This window comes from Magnolia sinica, chromosome 6 (genome assembly GCF_029962835.1).
Source record: "Magnolia sinica isolate HGM2019 chromosome 6, MsV1, whole genome shotgun sequence".
NCBI classification, from domain to species: Eukaryota; Viridiplantae; Streptophyta; class Magnoliopsida; order Magnoliales; family Magnoliaceae; genus Magnolia; species Magnolia sinica.
This window is the reverse complement of record NC_080578.1, coordinates 7,085,906-7,106,174: the sequence shown is the minus strand read 5'-3', so window position 1 is coordinate 7,106,174 and position 20,269 is coordinate 7,085,906. Positions and strand designations below refer to the sequence as shown.

The 20,269-nt window shown below is 39.8% G+C and overlaps 1 protein-coding gene across 1 annotated transcript; it reads right to left on the bottom strand.

The window, feature by feature from the left end:
• Positions 1 to 903: 903 nt before the first annotated feature.
• Positions 904 to 15,737, bottom strand: LOC131248114 (probable dolichyl pyrophosphate Glc1Man9GlcNAc2 alpha-1,3-glucosyltransferase). Its single transcript, XM_058248170.1, has 4 exons — positions 14,818 to 15,737; positions 3,880 to 4,086; positions 3,566 to 3,803; positions 904 to 1,349 (listed from the first exon to the last, which is right to left on the bottom strand). The coding sequence occupies exons 1-4, from the start codon at positions 15,595 to 15,597 to the stop codon at positions 973 to 975; spliced, it is 1,602 nt and encodes a 533-aa protein (XP_058104153.1). The 5' UTR covers positions 15,598 to 15,737; the 3' UTR covers positions 904 to 972.
• Between the last annotated feature and the right edge of the window lie 4,532 nt (positions 15,738 to 20,269).

The window sequence follows — 20,269 nt, the reverse complement described above, 5'->3', positions numbered from 1 at the left end:
TCATTTGGCCAGATGCCTTAATTTAATGATGGTTGATTATCAGAGTAAAGAAGCCAATGGCTACTATTATTGGTGGGCAATCTCCTCTAAACGTTCTCCTTGGGCCACAAATTAACATTGATGTAGAAAGAGGTTAATCTACAGAAAAAATTCAAACCTCAGAAACAGGCTAGGAAACCAAGGGTGCATTTCACCTTTGTTACAATATAATTTCAGCCCCAAGATCCGAGTCCCCCATTTGCTGCAATCAGAACTGTGATTCTTGTCTTTTGGGATTAGAAAAAAGGGTAATCTGCAGCTACCTCCCCTCGTTTATGTGACAATTATAATTACCTCCCCTGTTCTGGATGATTGCAAGCACCTCCCCTATCTTGGAGAGGTTAAGAGTCTAAAAAATGACAAACATACCCTCACCAGAGGAGCTCTTTTCACCTGCGCATTGGGCCTTTATGCATAAAAGGCATCCAACCTGCCCAGCAAGGTCAGATTCAATATAAAAATTAGATGCACAAAAAATGAACCAGAAACATCTAAATTCACATGGTGGGCCACCTGGTGATTGTATCAACTTGATTTTTCAGGTGTCATTTTCTTGGCAGAGTGACCACACATCACTATGGTTGGCCCACACATCTACTATTTGCATGTGAGATGGATAAAACAGTCCATTGCTCAATAGACTGTTTCAGGGAATCCGCAATGAATATTTGAAAGGGGGGGAGGCATGTATAATTGTCATATAACTAAGGGGAAGTAAGTACAATTAATCCAAAAATAAAAGAAACAAGAAGAGGAGAGAAGAGCCCACCCCATGGTCCTTACCCTTGCTCATCAGAAAAGTGACAAAGGGACCCATTGATTTGGCCCCATTTTTGCAAGATGGCCCACCCAACTCCATCTATCTCCACATAAATCCTCACTGGACTAGCATATAAAGAAATGCCGTGGTTCTCAATAACAATCAGGATTTGGTTAAGGAGATTTAATTATCCGAATGAGCTGAAAAAGCCAAGAGTACATCATCCCCAATGCACAGTATATGGACACCAACATAAGAGGTAGAAATGGGAGTTTGTTGGAGAAAATGTAAGGGTGTAACAATTGACCCCATATCTCGACACCCACCATGCCCAATAGATAAACGACCCCAATGCATCCGATCAACTTGTTTCTGTTCTTCTCCACAGAGCCTTTTGATTTTACTCTTTTGCTTCCTTTGGTCATTGCACCATCCCTGAATTGCATGGAGAAACCTAACCACATGAGAGCCAAGTGGATGAGCAGCAGCAGCACTTTTATGGGATATTCTTTGGGTTCAAATAGAAGCGGGAACATCGAATAGCAGGACACTGCACCGCACAAGAACAGAAAAAGGAAGAAAATGTAAGTCGTCAAACCAGAGGAAGGCAAGTGATAGAAATCAACAAAAAACAAACCGAAGTTTGTCAAAATCCGGATCGTATTTGTTAAGATAGTTTTGTACGATGGTGCTGTCAAGAATCTTCATCAATGACAACGTTGTGTTCTCTTCTTAAACTTCCGTGGTATGTATTATTTGCGATGAATGAATCAAAATAGAAACAAGAGTTTTGGTGTTTTTGTCAATCTTCATTTGGAGTTTCCACATAACAGGTCAATTCTATTACAACTCAAAGATACCTTAGTCATACGTAAAAGCATCTAAAGAACTTTCTATTTCTCTAATCTACTTAAGATTCCACATTAACTTTTCTAGATGTTTACTCATGAAAAATTAACCTTTGAATCATTGACCTACCTTACATTTTGATTATGCGTGTTCCTAAAATACCCTCAGGCCTTGTTCAGTTGCTACTCAAAAATGAGTTCATCTCATTTTAGTTCATATTCATTATGTATTAACTTTTGGTTAATCTCTAATACATAATTATTGTTAACTAAAATGCGATGAAATCATTTTTAGCTGGCAACCAAACAGGGTCTTAGTTGGTACTTCAGGTTTTAAAAATAACTCTGCAACAGGATGCTTTAAATGAGTGGGAGGGTGGAGCGGATTGGATGCCTCCATGTCATTTAGAATACATGGCACACATGAATGAGATTGAAATGATCAATTTCGAATTTCTCATTAAAGGTCACAACATTTGGATGATTCTAGCCATTTATGTGGCAGCATACAAACGAAGGCGAAAATACAATAGTCAGCAACAGATGCAATTAAGCCCCAGTTTATTTGATGATTAAGATAGTCCAATCAAAGCAAAATTTGGTTAGGGGCCAATCGACAGCTGAGCCTACATGATGCCTGATTAGGATCTTTTCATACACATATACCATGTGTGTGGTACACAATCTGGAGGAGCGAAAATTCCGTGCCTCCGAAGGTAGGTAATCTGCCCCCTGCATGAGTAACATGTACCTGGTGGTATAAGGAGAATGTCTGCACTTTATTTGCCTAATTTTGGGATAAACTTCTCCGTATATCAGATATTTCTAACATTCTTCATTTCATATTGTACCAACATCCCAAAATTAATTTATCCAACAGGATATTTCATGCTACCTAAAATCCTAAAATGTTTTGTGAAATGAATTTGTTCAATCATACCTTCCCAAAAAACAAAAAAGAATTTGTTCAATCATAAATCCTAAGACACTATTTGCCAAATCACCAACTCACAAAATTCCAATAATTTTGAACCTCTGCAATTTTACCATATTAAAGTGATTTTTTGTGACACATGTGCTTGCCATTTTCCAGTAGATATGTAACAATGCATTTAGATGCACCAAATATCATGAAATTTCATGATTAATCAGTCTAATTTGGGATGATATTTGGTACAACCGGACACACCCTAAATGAGTATTATAAATGGTAGAATCAAATATTTTTAGCAATTTCAAGTTTCTTTTTAGAAGCAACTGATTCTACCTTTCTTTCTTTATCTTTGTGACGCAATGCGAGAGCAGTAGAGCATGTCTTACATTTATGAACATGCATGTACCTTTCTAAGAATTTTGAGATTTTCTCCAAGTGTCCTAAGCAGTTTGGACTCCCTAGTTCAAGTGTCTGAGCAACAGATGTTGTGGGGTTCTTTTTATGAATTTTAGAAATTGGCAACAGGATTTCAGATTTTTCAAGAAAACAGCCAAACCATAGACAAACACATGAGCATACCCAAATCAGTAATACCAAATCTTGCACAACAAAACCTATTTTCTTAAAATTGAAACCTCCCATCTAGCAATAATATGCACATAATATGGTGTTGAAATGGCAAGCCGATGCTTGAAGAAGTACCAATCCAAAGCCAGTTCTCAAGATCAGGTGTGTTGGTATGTTCACTGAAAACAGAACAAACCATGGAACTTCCTAAAATCAAGAGAAATTTTGTCCATACCAAAAATATCAGGAGCATCAAATCGCATAAAAGGTTGTTATAAATTATCAATAGAAAATAAATGAAAGGCTGTCATCATACTCAACATCTTCGCACATTCGATGGCTCGCAGCTGTGTCGCTACCAGCTTCCACAAGAAAATTCACACAATACTAAAAGTCCAAGCAGTTAGAAAAGTGTACCTGCCGATAACAAGAAATAGTGCCTTGCATCTTCCACGCTATGAGTTGCAACAATTCCAAGGAGGATCACGAAATGAAGTGATGCTTTCTCGTGAATGTGCCATCCGAAGAGAAAGGCACAGGTGTAAGCATATGCTACCCATCTCATGATATGCTTTGGCTGAGGCTCTCTCCATGCCTTTATAAGACATGGAGACATTGCAAGTATGACTAACAAGAAGGTCGCCAGAGGGGTGACCTGTCATTCCACAGAAGTCCAAATATCATCACTCGGTGCTGATATGTGTTGTGTGGAAGAAATCAAACAAGCTTACCTGTGGAAGTACAGAAAAAGGTGAGGAATCCCCAACTAGCCCTCCAGTGAATGAAGCAGCAGGTGCCTTAATGTCAAAACCCAGCTTTCTGAGCAAGAAAGCCAGCACTTTATCAAAAATTATGTAAAATACCCAGACATTAGGAGCCCAATATGCATGGCATAACCCCCTTCCAAATGGAAACATACGGCGGAGAACTTGCTGTATCTGACACACACAAAAATGCGACATTACAAACATGATGAAGTAGAGGTTAGCATGACGATATCCATGCACATAATGCAGATGTGATGTCTTTGAGAACATTGAGATGATTGCATATGATTGAAAAGTAACTTAGCGGTACAAATATACGGATTCAATCCATGAAAATGAAGAATTCACCCAACATAATAAGCAACAGAAAAATGCCAAAATAGGAAATAGGTGCAAAAGACTAACATCTGAACTTTGAAGCTGGATAAAACTTCTAAAAGGATTGATGTACCGAAAAAAGGATATTTGACATCATTAATCAAACTAATTGCTAAATTGAGGATACCTATTTTTAATTTCACCAAGTAGAAGACTAGTGTTAGAGCAAAATAAACAGCAAACATGCAACTCTCTTATGGTCACCCTCCACGAAGATTTGACTTTTACCTTGTGAAACCTTTTAACATGATTTAGGGAATAAGTGAAGAAGATGTTTAAGATGTGGATAGCTTCCCGGCATAGCGGTGACTTTTGTTGCTGATAAGATGGGACGGGAATTGCGTGTTACTCCAGTTACATGGAGGCCCCTGTAACCCAAACCTCTGTGGGGTCCATGTAACATTCACTCCTTCCATCAGTTTCGCCAGACAATGTTAGGATGTGATCCCAAAAAGAGGCGTGGGCCAAAACAAAGAAAACAGTGACATGGAAAATTCGATCATTGAGGCCCACATTATGTTTTATGTGCCATACAACCCCTTCATGAGGTGAAATCTTATGCGGACTCTAATAAGGTTTCAATGGTTTTGACACCTTCATCCAAAGAGCGTTGTTAGACTACCAGGTAAAAGGTTTTTAAAAGGTTTTTAAAAAGAAGGAAAAATGTATAAAAATGGGGAAATTTCATTTTTATGTTATCTTGGGCCCCATTTACAGTCCAAAATTATGCTATGATTAAGACAATTTGATACGGTAATCATACGATTCAATACAGCGACAATATGCTTCATATGATAACCGGTTACGATAAATTGTGATTCGCTATTTGAACCTGCAATTCATGTATTTTGGTGTGTGGTTCAATATAAATCACATGATTCATATCACAAGTCACACGATTTTGACGAATTGACTCTAGCTAATAGGTTTCTGAGGTTATGTTTGATAACCAACTGGAATTCTTCTATTGAGGATGTTTATGAAGTGGCGAATGACAAAGGTTTTTGGTCAATGCAGTTCCCTAGGAATATATGGAATTGTGAGATCAAGATGCAAGTTTATTCTTGATATGCTAGAACAGGTGTTTCCATTTTGAAGGAAGATCAAAGAGTTTGTATTTGTCAGCAAGTGTCTACTTTTCAGCTATGAAGTGATACGAAGGATTTTTCACTTTCTGAGGATAGTGGGATTAGCGAAACAGGGTTCGTAACACCAACCTCAAATGGCTAGGACGATGAGGTGGTGATGATGGAAAAAAAAAAAAAAAATACTAATATTAATTCTTGCAGATGTAGTGACTAGTGAAGCAATCTATGTGCCTGTGGTCCTCTGTCAGAATTCTAGTAATAGTTTTCCTTGCTTGCATATATATGTTGTTGCATATACTTGAGTAAAAATAATTTTAATGAGTTGCATGTAGTGATATATAAGCCTGGCCACGGAATCCAAGTAATACCTTTGCTTACATATGTTGCAATATTTACCAAATCAGTTGTAGTTCTTCAAATTTCAAATACTTTAGGGACCGATTAGATACTTGGAAATTATTGAATTGGAAATTGGAGTAGCATAGAAAACCCGAAAACCAACATATGAAGTCATAAAAAGGAAACGAAATGAATTTTATGTTTGTTGAATCGTGAATGAAAATCCTTCCTGATGTGCAGGTGCTTGTTTGTTTGTCTTATTTAACATTGCCTCTTTCTTTCTGCCAGGATTGTTTCGATCCTATGGTTGAAAAAACAGGTCGTGATCTGATCCCTGCTATGGTCTACGGGTAAGTCATGGACATTGTTCATTTGAATTTTGTACAAATGAATTGATTCTGTCTGCCGGCAAGGGTGCGAATGTGAATAACTACACACCAGCCCATATAAGGACACAAGTGATCCCAATTGCATGCGGGCATGAATGCCTGTATGTATTACTATTATCATTATTTTGTTTTAGTGTAAGGCATAAATTGCCAATTCCATTATCTTTCAAATAAATAAATAAATTGCCGATTCCTTGTATCCTTTTCTTCTCTGCCTTTATGATTTGTATCTTATATAGCATCCCACATTGCTGTGGTTTCTTAAATATTTTGCAGAAGAAATGTAGCGGGTCAAGAATTTGGTGGGATGTATTGTGCAATTTTAACTGTAAAGTAAGAGCTGGCATCTTCAAGCCAAAATAAAACTTTGCAGAAGATTCAAACTTTCACATTCCTATCTCTATGCAGTTTTTGTATTCCAGATCATAATTGTTTTGATACTTGGATCATGTGACCAAATGTACATAATTGTATTCCAGATCATAGTTTATGGCACAAATGGTACATGTGAGAAAGGTATTTAAAAATGATTATGTAACGGTATGGTGGGAACCATTCTACGTTACAGTGGGTAACAACCCCTGTTACAAGAAAAAAAAAAAGAAGAAGAAGCTTGTAATAGCAGATTTCTCATCTCAACGGAATGGGTGGAGAAGTTTCCAATGATTCATCAGACTGGGATGCCTAGACCTTTTTCCAATCATTGCCCAATATTTCTTGAGGTAGATGAGGAGAATTGAGGTCCACGTCCTTTCATATTTGAGCTAGCTTGGTTAGAGATAGAAGGTTTTGAGGATAAGATAGTAGAATGGTGGACATCTTTCTTGGTCTATGGGGGGCAGGTTTCCCCATTTTTCAAAAATTCAAATTGTTGAAGAGTAAGATATGTGAGTGTAAATAAGTGCTCCTGCAAGGTCAGGAGGAGGAATCGTCTAATTTGCTTCAAGAAATGCAGAGGCTGGATATTAAAGAAAGTTGGGGCATTTGTTGGAGGAAGAGAGAGCATGGCAGGAGGTCTATTGTGTGAAATATTCTGCTAGATTATGGGAAGAAGAGATTAAATGGCGTCAAAGGTCGAGAGCATTGTGGCTAAAAGAAGGGCACAAAAATACCAAGTTTTTTTCATGCGATTGCAAGTGCTCGAGCGTGCACAAACAAGATCAAAGTTCTAATGGAAGACGGTGAAAGGCTTTAGGGGAAAGCAAAAATCAGTGGTGCAATAGTTGAGTTTTACCAAAAAAAAAAAAAAAAACCCTTATCAAAAGACGTGTAGCATCGTCCTACACTTGATGATGTATATTTTGATGGTCTTACAGCTGAGGCGGCAGATTCTTTAGAGCAACCATTCTTGGAGGAAGAAGTCAAGAAAGCGATGGTAGAGTTGGGTGATGATAAAGCCATGGGCCCGGATGGTTTCCCATCAGTGTTCTTTCAAAAAATTTGGAAATTGGTCGGGAGAGACATGCTATGTTTCATGAATGAATTATTTGAGAAAGGTTTTATAGCAATGGAATTAGGGTCCACTTTCATTACTTTGATTCCCAAAAAAGGAGCTGAAAGCCTTAAAGACTTCCGTCCCATTAGCTTACTAGGTGGTCCAAATAAGATATTGGCGAAGATTTTGGTGTCTAGATTCCGATTGGTGTTGGGGAATATAATCTCGGCTTCTCAAGGGGCTTTCATGGACGGGAGAGATTGTTGACATATTGTTGATGGGTCCCTATTGGCTAATGAATGTATTGATTCTTGTAAGAGAAGGGACCAAGGTGTAGTCAAATATGGAATAGAATGTTCGCCAATCAAGAAGAACACGTTCATAGGATTAGTATAGCAAAAATGAGGATATTGAAATGGATGAGTGGTAAGACACGGAAGGATAGAATTAAGAATGAATGCATTCGAGGGAACTTAGGAGTAACATCAATAGGTAATAAGACAAGGAAAATTAGACTTAGATAGTTTGGCCATGTGCATGGAAGCCAAGAACTACACCGGTTAGGAGTTAGTTCAAGTTGAAAGCTCTAAAAAGGCAACGGGAAGGCCCAAAAGGACTCTAGTGGAGGAAGTAAGAAAAGACTTGATGACCTATGTTTTAATTGAGGATATGATCCATGATAGAGTAGAATGCAACGGCCACACGGACACTACAAAAGAAGCCATGATGCAGTTTCCCCACCAGAAGAAAAATATGAGCGTATGTGCAAAGTCGGAAGGAGAATAAGAAGCTAGATTCCAAAAGAGAACTCCGGTGAAGAAAGATTTTCCTTGGAGGCTACAATTGCTGTATTTCTATTAAGCACATCGAGATAAGCATTGAACCTCAATGCAGCTAATCCTTAGCTCTTTTTTATATGAATCACTAGGCCTCCCCTCATATCTCTTTAGTAGCCACATTAACAATTAATTTGCACCATCATCATCATCAATAGTAGCAACAGCAGCAATAACAACAGAAGAAGAAGAAAGAATGAAAGGAAAAAGGAAGTACCCATGTTTCTTTTCTTTTTTTTCTTAAAATGATGATGATATTATTTCTATAACGAGCCAAAGCCCGAACTTTACAAATGTACAAGAAACCGAACTTTACAAATGTACAAGAAACCGAACTTTACAAATATACAAGAAATTGGGAAATTACAACTCCCTCCAAAAAACTGAAAAGAGCTCTATGATTTTTGAGGATAAAGCCCATTCTATTACGAGAGATTTTGCTCTGCTAAACACCTCGGGAAACTGGCTGTCATAATTTCTAAAACATCAATTGTTCCTTTCCTGCCATATGGTCTATATGCCCACAAGTAAATATAATCGCCATATTTTGCTCCCCGTCTTCTTTACAGCCCCTCCCTGCCATGTTAGGAAAAAATTGTCGACAGAGTCTGGTGCTACCCATACAACTCCGAACAAAGCAAAGAAATGATCCCATAACCTCTTTGCAAAAGGACAATGAAGAAAGAGGTGATCCATCGATTCCTCGCCACACATACACATCAAGCAAACATTAGGAAGACTAAAACTTCACTTTCGAAGGTTATCCACTGCCCCCACACTAGCCACGCAAGCACCACTACCTTTGGAGGAGCGCCATAACTCCATATGAATGATGTTGCACAAACCCCATCACTAGAGCCTACTTAGGATCATGTAGAACAATTTGCCTGAAAACCTACTAGATTTGTCTCTTTTCCATATCATAGAATATGCCTTTGAAATAACTAGATCTATCTTTGATAATATTTTAAGCAAAGAAATGAACTCTTTAAACTCGTCATCTTCTAAATTCCACCTCCATGGCGGGGCACAAATGATCTTCTCTCCAACTACTGAATAACAACTACCTAACCTCAATCCCCCTTCGGCTGCTATCGCAACCAATCAAAGGAATAATTCGCTCAATTTTTTATCCCCCACCCACCTATCCTCCCAGAATATAATGTTCTTTCCATTCCCCACAAGAAACCAACCCCTTCTGATGTAGGACATGGGAAATTAAATATGATATGCAAGATTGCAGGCTTAGATCACACCAATTCAGAAACAATCACACAAATTCCACATCCCACATGAAAATCCAAACATTCAATTAAAGGGGAATCTATGCGGGTCCAAGCCGACACAGGCTAGGACTGGACCAATAAAATTATAAACCAAACAATGTCAAAGGGAAATAAAATCAACTACTCATGCATAAAAATCAGTCCCTAATACAAGAGATTCCCTAATTTCAATTCAAGGAACCCTAAGGTGATAAAAGGGGGCAAATCAATTGGGGATCATGTAATATAGGGTTAGGATTCATGAAAAAATGGCTATGAGAGGATAAAAGAGAATAAAAACCTGAGCCAAAAGATGATCCCGCGTGTGGACAGCAACAATGGCCCAGACGGACGTGCGTGTGATCCCGGCCGCACGTGTGTGGGGCCCACTATTCAGAAAAAGGCCACCTTGGCCCTGGTCGGCCAGGGATGGACTCCAAAACCTCCAAATTTCAGCTCGATCCGATATAAGGTTTGTGCGTGGTGCTCCGCCGAAGTTTCAGCTCGCCCGCGGGCCGAAATCTGGAAACCTGCTTCAATGAAGAAATCTGATGCAACAAAAGGACAAATTCGAAGTACGGATGGTGGGGGAAAGATGGAAAAAAAAGATGATGGAAGATGGGGGTGAATTGAGATCGATGTGGCTTCGCACCACGGTAGTTAGCCCTTTGAAAAGGAAGGGCTTCGCACCCACTTTTGAATTCTTCCACAACTCACGAAGAGAGCAGAAAAATAAAGCAGGAATTTTTTATTAACTTCAATGAATGAAAAGAACTACAAAGGGTGCCTATTTATAGGGAGAACCCTATACCCAAAAACTCGCACCATGTGCGACACCTATTACTTGGCGATGAAGTAAACTAAAATAAAAACCAAACAAGGAAATCTAAAGCGTTCACGATGTTCTAAATAATAACAATAAAAAAAACCTAAAATATAAAACCAATCCGACGAGTGGGCCACGATCATGAGATCCCATGGTGGGCTTTTCTTGACTATCGGGCCACTTTTCTGAACCAAAACTTGTCTTCTAGCTAGGAGGCCCTCCCTGGACGTCGTCATCGAGCCAGATCGATGGTGTGGTCCTCCTTCTGCGTACGTAAGTGCGTAGGGGTGGTGGTGTGCGGGCGTGCGTGTGCACGATGTCCTCATCACCTTCCCATACTCTGTCTAATTGAAGCTACCAATTTCCAAACATGTGAAAGCCTATATAGGAATGACGACCTAGTCCACCAGTCCATCTCTACAACCCCATATTACCTACTGACCACACCTCTCCACTAAGAACCCAACTCTATACCAAATCTTCAAACCCACTCTCGTAACAAAGCTAGATTTATCCTCCAAGTTCCTTATGCCCGCCCCACCCTTATCCCAAGTACCCATGTTTCTTGCTACCTATTTTGCAACAATTATGCTAAACAAACAATTTTCATATTCAGAAAATCAATACAAATATCCTTGTATGAACCAAATGCAAACTCATTAACAAATCACTCCAGCAAACACTAAGGGAATTCATGCAAACTGAGATTGAAGAGGGGTTCATGGTGCGCTTGCCAAATTGGATTGAGATGATCTTCAATCATGATACCAAATAAAAGATGACAAACACAAAAGGCACATGACAAACAATTAGCAAATGACTAATCTGCCACAACAATCATGGGGGGTGAATTTCCCTCCTTATGGGAGTAAAAGAAAGTTGAGGTCATTTGAATCAAAAAGAAGAAAAGAAAAGAAAAGAAAAGAAAAAAGAAACAAACAAACAAAGAAAGTTGAGGTTGACACAACACAGTCATTTGTGATCTACAATCAAAAAGCTGAGGATGACCTGATGCAGGCCCACAACTCATCTATGCCCACTGTAGGGCCCGTCAATGACGTAGGCCCATAGCCCACCGAAGGGCCCGATACATGTTGCTTTTTGGACTATTTATTTACAGATTTTAGGGCCTAAATCAAGGACTATAATTTACTATTTTTGGGAGATATAGGGGGCTGATTTAAAGACGTGATTGAGGATGTAATTGATATGATTGAAGATATAGGTTGGTTTTAGAGATATAATTACTTTCCATGTTTGCCTTTGACTAGGCTTTTACCATATTAAGGAAGATTGGATTGGTTTGTAGTAAATTGTGGTTGATTTGAAATCAATCTCTATATTTGGAGGGGGGGAGATTTTAATTACAAATGCATTTAGAATGTATAAAAGGGGGTGGTGGTGTAAGAGTTAGTCATTGAAATAAATTTTCTAAGTGTGAGTTTTCTTAAAGTTTTGTAAGAGAAGAAAATTGATATCAGTAAAGTTCTCTCTCTCTCTCTCAAGTCTCAACTCCATTCTTCTTGTGGGTATACTTTTTTTTAATTTTTTGTAGTTTAGGTATTAAGATCTCATTGACTCAATAACTGGGTTGCATAACTGAAGTTATGGCCCTTGAGAGCAAAACATGATTCATGTAGGCAACCCAATTAGTTGGTATAAGGCTTAGATGATGATAATGATGATGACTGTGACGACAATGAATTGCTTGATCAAAAGTTATTAAGTCTATGTTTCATGGATATGGATATCACTATTAGAATCCTTCATCAATATGGAGTGTGAGATTTGCCAAACCCTATGAACAATTATTTTTTTAACTGAACATAGACACACACGGCAATTCGCCAAACCCTAGAAATTGGATTCCCGGAATCGAACACACGCACATACAATGAAGCAACTCCTAGTAGTGATTACATTTGCGCCAGATAAAGGAGGTTTGATGTCAGGTGGGCAAGCAGTCATCAAACTCATGCCAATCAAATGAGAACGGGTGACCACATTTACAATACAAGGCTATGATGATGATGACGACAATGATGATGATGCATACCAACGGAGGTGATGGACAATGAGATGGTAAAGTAATAAGGGATCTCTAAAGACCTCCATTTGATAAATTTAAATCAAATAGAAAGTTCACAAAATAACCATTAGTTGGAGAAGTAATACTTCACTTCCAAATTCCCAAAACATTGTATGGAAAGCAAACTTCTACAATCTAAAAGAAGGGAAGTTTAGCATTCCTTTGTTTAGTTATTTCTTGTATGTTAGAAGGGATGCTTAAGCAATTAAACAAAAACAAAAAGACATCCACACCCATGAGAAGCTGGAGAGGAGGGTGAGAAGTGGTGGACATGCATGCTTCGGAGCCCTCTTCACAGAAGATATGGTTTGAAAGGTTGGCAAATTAGAAAGGGTGGGAAATTGACATTAAATAGTGACTTACTGATAAGAATTGCCATGGGAACAATAACACTTGTTGCGGATGCTTGAATCCGATAATAAAACCGTCTAAGAAAGTTCCAAGACTCTAAGGTGTTCAATATGGACATTATGGAGATCCCACACTTAAAATTGCACAATAGGGGGCTATTCGGATTAGGGGCATTGCACTTCTAGGCATCCGGATCTCCACTTCCCCTTGATTCCAACGTTTGGGTGCACCAAGGAAATAAAAAATAGTCAGATATTGCAATGCCTCATGTGCCCTTAAATTCGATACATATGCCAAATTGAGATGCCCCAAAAACTAAGATTTTCACTTGATTCCCGCTATCAATTCCAACTATCATCTAAAGTGATTTCAAGTGAGGGATCGGGAATCAAAGGTGGGAACATGAAACCAGTGATGGCTAGGATCATTTGACTCAAAAGTGATTTTATGAGAGGGATGGGAAATCAAAGATTGGACCCAAATGTTGGATATTGTAGATCAATGTACTTAAAGAAAAGATATTCATGAATTTAAATTCATTCGTTGATTGTAATCAATCTATGTAATAGTCTATTACATACCTATGGGATTATTGTGCTCTCATTGCCAGTCCCTGGCCCGGATAAAGGAGGGTTGCGCCAAGTTGGCATTTGCGCTTATGCCATAACTTCCAACATGAATCCGAACAATATGACATTCCAAACTCATGCTAGACGAAGTTTGTTTTTTGTTTTTTTTTTTTGGAAAAGTCACTTATATATTAAAGGAAAAAGGAGAATACAAGGCAGATAGCCTGCGCCGGCAACGAGGCTACGCAGACTATTAAGAAACTAAGAACTGCATATTATAACCCTTTAGTTTATCTATGTTAACCGCCCATTCTACAATTAACAATCTAGCTCTCTCCGCGACATAATCGGCTTGATTGGATATTCCATTGAAACATCTGTCATTCCTTTCTTCCCAAACTGCCCACCAGACAGCAAGCAGCGGCATTCTCCATAGCAGCAACTTTTTCTTCTCGGGAGAGATACCATGCCAAGCCTTTAGAAATCTTCATGCTAGACGAAGTTATAGACCTTGATAGAGTGGAATGGCGGAAAAGGATTCACGTGGCCGACCCCAATTAGTTCGGATAAGGCTTAGATGAAGATGATTATGATAATGAATTTCATGGAAAGATTCCAAAAGTTTTGTGCATCCAAATGACCATTTATAAGCCAACCGAACTCAGGCATTACAAGTTTTGGGAAACACATTCACTAACCCCAATTGATTGGTATAAAGCTTAGATGATGATTCACCTACTCCAGGATGTTATCCAAATACGGTAATGATAATTCACAATGACAATCCTTAAGTATTTTCATCGGAGGCAATAGCAACAAAAAATAATTAATTAAATAACTAAATGCATTGTCGCATTACCATGCACTAGTTGTACATGTAAAACATAAAAATAAATAAACATCTCATTGAACACTGAAATATTGATCATCTCCCTGTATTATCATCTGCTTTGATTTGAGAATTTCGTCAAACAATTAGTCTTGTGGTATTAACTCTAGTTGTCAAAAAAGTATGACGTATCTAAAAACAGCACTCCTATGAATTTATATATGGCTGAATGCAAAAATTATAACATTGACTTTGGAAGAACCTACAAATAATAGAAAGTGTAGGCAAAAGCAAAAAACACCACAAATTAATGAGTGAATCAAGCTGACTCCTTCCACTCAAAACAACTGCATTCATGTGTTCGCAAAAACCCATTAAAGAAAATTACCAGATAGACAAACCATCCATAGGCAGAATCATTTCAAAGGCTATTGTGAATGCTATCTAAAATAATTAGATCATAGCGCGTATGGAAAAGAAGGGGAAAAAAAAAAAAACAGAATCTCACCTGCCCGTAATACAAAAATGGCCCGAACGCCACTGCAAACACTGCCCCCACTGCAGCTCCCATTGCCAAAAACCTCCCGGTGGCCGTCCCAATCCCGCCCCTACAATAATGCCTCAGCAGATAAACAAAATACACCGGCGCCGCCACCGCAAACAGATGCTTCAAGCAAAGCAATGCCGCAAAAACAAACCCACCTGCCAAATCCCTCCCTTCCTCCAATAATGCCAGCGAAATCAAAAGCACCCCGATCAAGAACCCATTATACTGGAAATGGATATGATCAACGATAAGCAACGCAGGCGAGAAGACGACCAGAACAAAAACCATCCGCCGCCTCGCCATATCGAGCCTCCTCGCAATCCGATAGGCACCATAGAAAAGAATCAAATCAGCAATTATGACGGTGAGGCGCTGGAAGTAGACGACGGTGTCGGCGTTGTAATCGAGGCCGAGGTGGAGGTTGGTGATGGTGGGGTCAACGAGGGAGGCGAAAAAGGAGAGGAAGAGCTCGAAGTAGGCAAAGAGAGGGGGGTAGTCGAGAGTCCAGGGGCTGGTGTCGTCGACATACCATTGGGAGAGAGGGAGTGAGGATGTAACGGCCAGCCAATTGCGGTGGACTTCGAAGTCGGTGCTCCGGTAGGATGGGATGAGGAGGAGCTTTAAGCAGGTAGCTATGCCAGCGTACCACGACAGCTCTTCCATTGCTGAGATAGGAGGATGAGAAGATTGCTCTTTTTCCATTGCTGAGAGAGGAGGATGAGAGGATTCCTCTTCTTGCATTGCCGAGAGAAGAGTGGTTGATTGCTAGTTGCTGATGTTGTTTCTTCTCCTCCTCCTTGATGGGTTTTCTTCTTCCATGAGTGGGTCTGATGCTTTGATCTTGATGGGTCTTCGATTGCAGGTCTACTTTGGGATGCGGATTAGCTACTGACAGGTTGAGTAGCGAGACTCGATACTGAAGTGACGTCACCAAGTTCCGTAGGCCCCACCAAGTTGTATGTTTTGTATCCACACCCTCCGTCCATCCGGAGAGATCATTTTAGGAAAATATCTAAATAATGAGTTAAATCCAAACCTTCGGTGGGCCCTAGCACAGAAAACAGTGGGACAATGACGCCCACCATTAAAAACTTCTAAAGATCAAGGAAGTTTTTAGATCCAACCAGTGATTCCATTGTCGACGAAAAATGGATAATATCGCCGATATTATTGGTATCACTGGACCGATGTTACTGAAACGTTAAAAATTCATTTCTCTTCCTAATGTCTATAAAATATCAGTGATATTTTCGATTTCATTGGAAAAACAAATAGTTATTAGCAACAACTCTACCTATTATTTCAAAAGAACAAAATAGATATAGAAAAAAAAAAAATCTTTTATCATTTTTTTCTTAAAACCTGCCCATGGGAGTTGCTTTCGGATGAATTTGGTGGGCTAATCACGGTCGATAGCACTGGATTTTTAGAGGTAAGAAATCTTCTTCTTTTTTTCTTTGAAAAGAATAAATTTGAAAGAAATCCAATTTCTGCAATGTTAAAGGGGATTTGCGTTGGGATTTGAAAAAAATAGAAATTTCGGGAAAGATATTCCAGTTTTTTTTAATCTGGAAAAAACAATTGAAGGTTTTGTAGATAAGACGAGATGAAAGAGAAGCAGATTGATTGGTGTATACACCAGCGCGGCGTAGATTAACTACTGACAGATTGAGTAGTGAGACTCGCGTGACGTCACCAAGTTCCATGGCTCCACTAATATGTATGTTTTGTATCCACACCTTCCATCCATTTGGAGAGCTCATTTGAGTACAATATTCAAAAATGAGTTAAATCTGAAACTCCAGTGGACCCCAGCATAGAAAACAGTTGGGACAGTGACACCCACTGTTAAAAACTTATGAACGCCACAAAAGTTTTAGATCAAGCTGATATTTGTGTTTTTTATCATTTCACATCTTTTTTTAACTTTTGAACAGATTCGATTTCAAATAGACATTATGATGGGCATTAGGATAGTTTCAATGATGGGAATCACTCTCCCCACTGCTTTCTATGGTGGGTCAACTACAGATTTATATCTTCCTCATTCTTTGGCTCATGACTTAAAATAATATCTCAAAATGGATGGATGGTGTGATTATAACACATACGTCATAGTGGGGCCCACAAAACTTGGTGACATCTCGCCACTCAACCCATCAGTATCCAATCCGCATCAACACCAGCGTAGTTGCTTGGATCATCCAACTGATATTTGTGTTTTCCCTTATTTGATGTCCTTTTTAACTTTTGATAACGTTGGATTTCAAATAAACATTATGGTGGGCCTTAGAATAGTTTCAACAGTGGGAATCACTCTCCCCACCGTGCTATGTGGTGGGGTCCACTACAGCTTTTTATCCGCCTCATTCTTTGGCTCGTGCCCTAAAATGATATCTCAAAATGAATGGATGGTGTGAATAAAACACATATATCATAGGGGGGCCATAGAACTTGGTGACGTCACTTCAGTAGCCGACTTTCTTGAAATGAGGTTCGGCTTTCTTCAAATGGAGGCATTGGTCGTGGACCGGCATTTGATGTGGCTGGGCCTAACTTGGACCAGTCTCAGACCTACCATCTTGGCCCATGGGCCAAGTTGGATTTTTCATGTATGACCCTGATCAGGGCCCAGCCAGGGATCCATCTATTCATGTTTATGAACCATCTTGCTTTTCTAGGGAATTCAGGTTCTTCTACAGCACACCTATGTTTTATGAGATTACTTACCCACCAACCACATTACCCAATTTTCCACCATTACAGTATACTGTTCACCACGTAAACTGGGTTTTACAATTTTCATGATTTACTAGTGTATGCTCATCATCTATCTCATTACCAAACTATCAAGCCATTCGTGTCATTATATACACTAATGATATGGAAGGCTTGATAATGTAATATATAGTATACACCTATAAGATAAGCCAAGCTAGGTTAATCATTAGTAGACTTGCCATAGCTTACCCAAACACTAGGCTTAGATTTCTAGTCCCAATCAACAATACCCCTAATATTAGTTGACTTTTACTTACTCTTAGGCTCAAGTCATTTTATTTTGACCATGTTTTATCCCCTCGCCGCGGCATTTTATTGTAGGACTCATAGTAAAATGAAATAAAAAGTATATGTTATAGTTAATATTTTAAAACTTATATAGCTTAATGAAATATAACCACATGCGCCTATCAAAAGTGGGATTTACAGTAAAAGGGAATGAATATTTGTTTTTCACTGTGAGATCTGCCTTAGAAACACACATGTGGTACTTTTCATTGGATTATCTCTGCATGTTGCAGCCTAGTTGATTAAAAGTAGGATAAATGAAAAGGTTCACATGGGAAGCATGGATCTTGATAAACAACCCTATCACGATGGGTCAAGCAGGTGTAATCGATTTTCTATCGTTTTCTTTTCATGTGCCAGGATTGGCATACTGTAGCTTAGGCCAGGATTGGGCTTTTCTGGTCTCTCCGACACACCGTCGTTCATCTCACAGGAGAAAAGGACGGTTAGGTGTGGCCCACTTGATTGGGGACTCGCCTCATTGGCAAGTACGGGTAGACAAGGCGGCAGGGCTCTCCCAAAACATAGCAGGCGTAGCCCACTGCTCTTTCGCCTTCTGTCAGCCGACAGCAAGAGAAAGAAAATACTCATCCAAGCGAGCAGAAACCCACGCAACGCGAGTCGGCATGCTTCGACAAGCTCCTCGCATATTATTGGGTCCTACCATGATAGCTCGTGGCAGATGGCGAGCAATGTCAAATGTGCTGACCGCTGCTACAGTAGACGCAGCGTTCGTGTAGACATGGAAGAAGTGATGCCGAACATGGAACCACCCAAAACCCGTGTCTCCTTCATGCAGCCTCAGCCCCAGACCCCCTCTTCCATTCCTTCTAAGATCACCGTCAATTTCGTCCTACCATACCAATCAGAGCTCTCCTCCAAAGAGGTGGCCCACCCCAATCTCTCTCTCTCTCTCTCAATTAAAAAAGAAACGATCACATTTGCATATGCGGAATATCCGATCCGTACAAAGGATGGGCCCCACCATGATTATGACCGGGTATGACAATCAGATTGACCCACCTGTCGAGCGGGGCACAACTTCAAAATCACAGGATAGCCGATGGCACGACTCAGTTTTCTGGTCTGGCCCACCCATTGAGTGGATTGGCATGATTCCCACCCATCCTTTTTTCTTTTTTTTTGTAGTGCTGGTTCATGGCCTGTGGATCTGGACTAAGTGCCAAGATTTCATGACAATGGGTACTCGAACCCATGACCTCGTGTTGAAACTCCTAAAAAAATGGAATTGCAAGTATCAATGGTTGAACCATGCCTTCAACTCAAAATCCCCGTACTAACAGTAGATTACTTGGTAATTTTTCTTCTTCTTTTTTAATATTTTTTTTCTAAGATCAATTAGATTTCTGAACTGAAACAAGATGGAGGGGGTCTGACTGGTTGTCTCAACTGTCTGGTCTAGGTTTTAAAACGAGGATGACAACTAATTCAATTGGATGTTTAACGAATGCTAATGCTAATTAATTTCCTGATTAATTAGCTGGATTGGACCCTTCAGTGGGAAAAGGAATGGGAGATGGCAGAACTCAAGCCCATCGGCTATTTTGGTTGGTAGCCCCTTCCACCTGATTCTTTCAATCTGTTGAGTATAATAATTTCTGGCCATCTGATTGAGGGCCTGCAACTTGGTGGGTTAAGATTGTTTTGAGTGTTGCTACTTTACCTGTGGCCCTTGATAGTTGGAGCCCACCATACGAGGCATTCTGATCATGCTTATGCAAATTCGCAAGACAGCCAGTGATTGTGATGATTTGGACCATTTTCAAGTGAGCCCCACTATGGAAATGCTACCCAACACGGAGATATCCTAACCCTTCTGTAGGTGGCCCAACGCAAAGACGGTTCACCTTTGGCTAAAATATTATATGGCCAAAAAAAAAGGTCCACCTTCAGCCAAAATGTAGCTGGAGTTCTTACAGTGCAGGGGACTTTCGGTCCATGGATCATCCGAGGTGATGCCCACCATGTCAATGGTTCGGATTGTTGAACCATGAAGCCCCAATTGGATAAACTGAAAGCCAATATGGTCAGGTACAAGCTTTCAGCCCAGTCCAATCAGAACCGTTAAAGAGGTAGGCCCGCCCGTGAAGTGTGTTGTTGGTCGTGTCATCAGCCCAGTCATGTTAAGTGCGTTCTTGTTTTCTCTGTATTAGTCTAGGTAGCAGTTAATAAGGCTGGCAATGGGTCGAGCCGAACGGGCCAGGGGTTGCCTTCCACAGGGATTCTGAGCTGCTTCAGTCGGGCCTATTGAAGAATCTGTTTCGTGTTATTGACGGCCATAAGCAGTTATCAACCACATTGCAAAACATGTTAAACCGCACAC

What these genes read in the sequence shown, in the direction of transcription:
- LOC131248114 (XM_058248170.1), bottom strand. Translation starts at nt 15,597, where the DNA reads ATGCAAGAAGAGGAATCCTCTCATCCTCCTCTCTCAGCAATGGAAAAA. An exon ending in CATTTTTGTATTACGGGCAG is followed by an intron (nt 4,087 to 14,817) that starts GTGAGATTCTGT and finishes TGTGTGTGTCAG; the next exon opens with ATACAGCAAGTTCTCCGCCG. An exon ending in CTATTTCTTGTTATCGGCAG is followed by an intron (nt 1,350 to 3,565) that starts GTACACTTTTCT and finishes TGTGCGGTGCAG; the next exon opens with TGTCCTGCTATTCGATGTTC.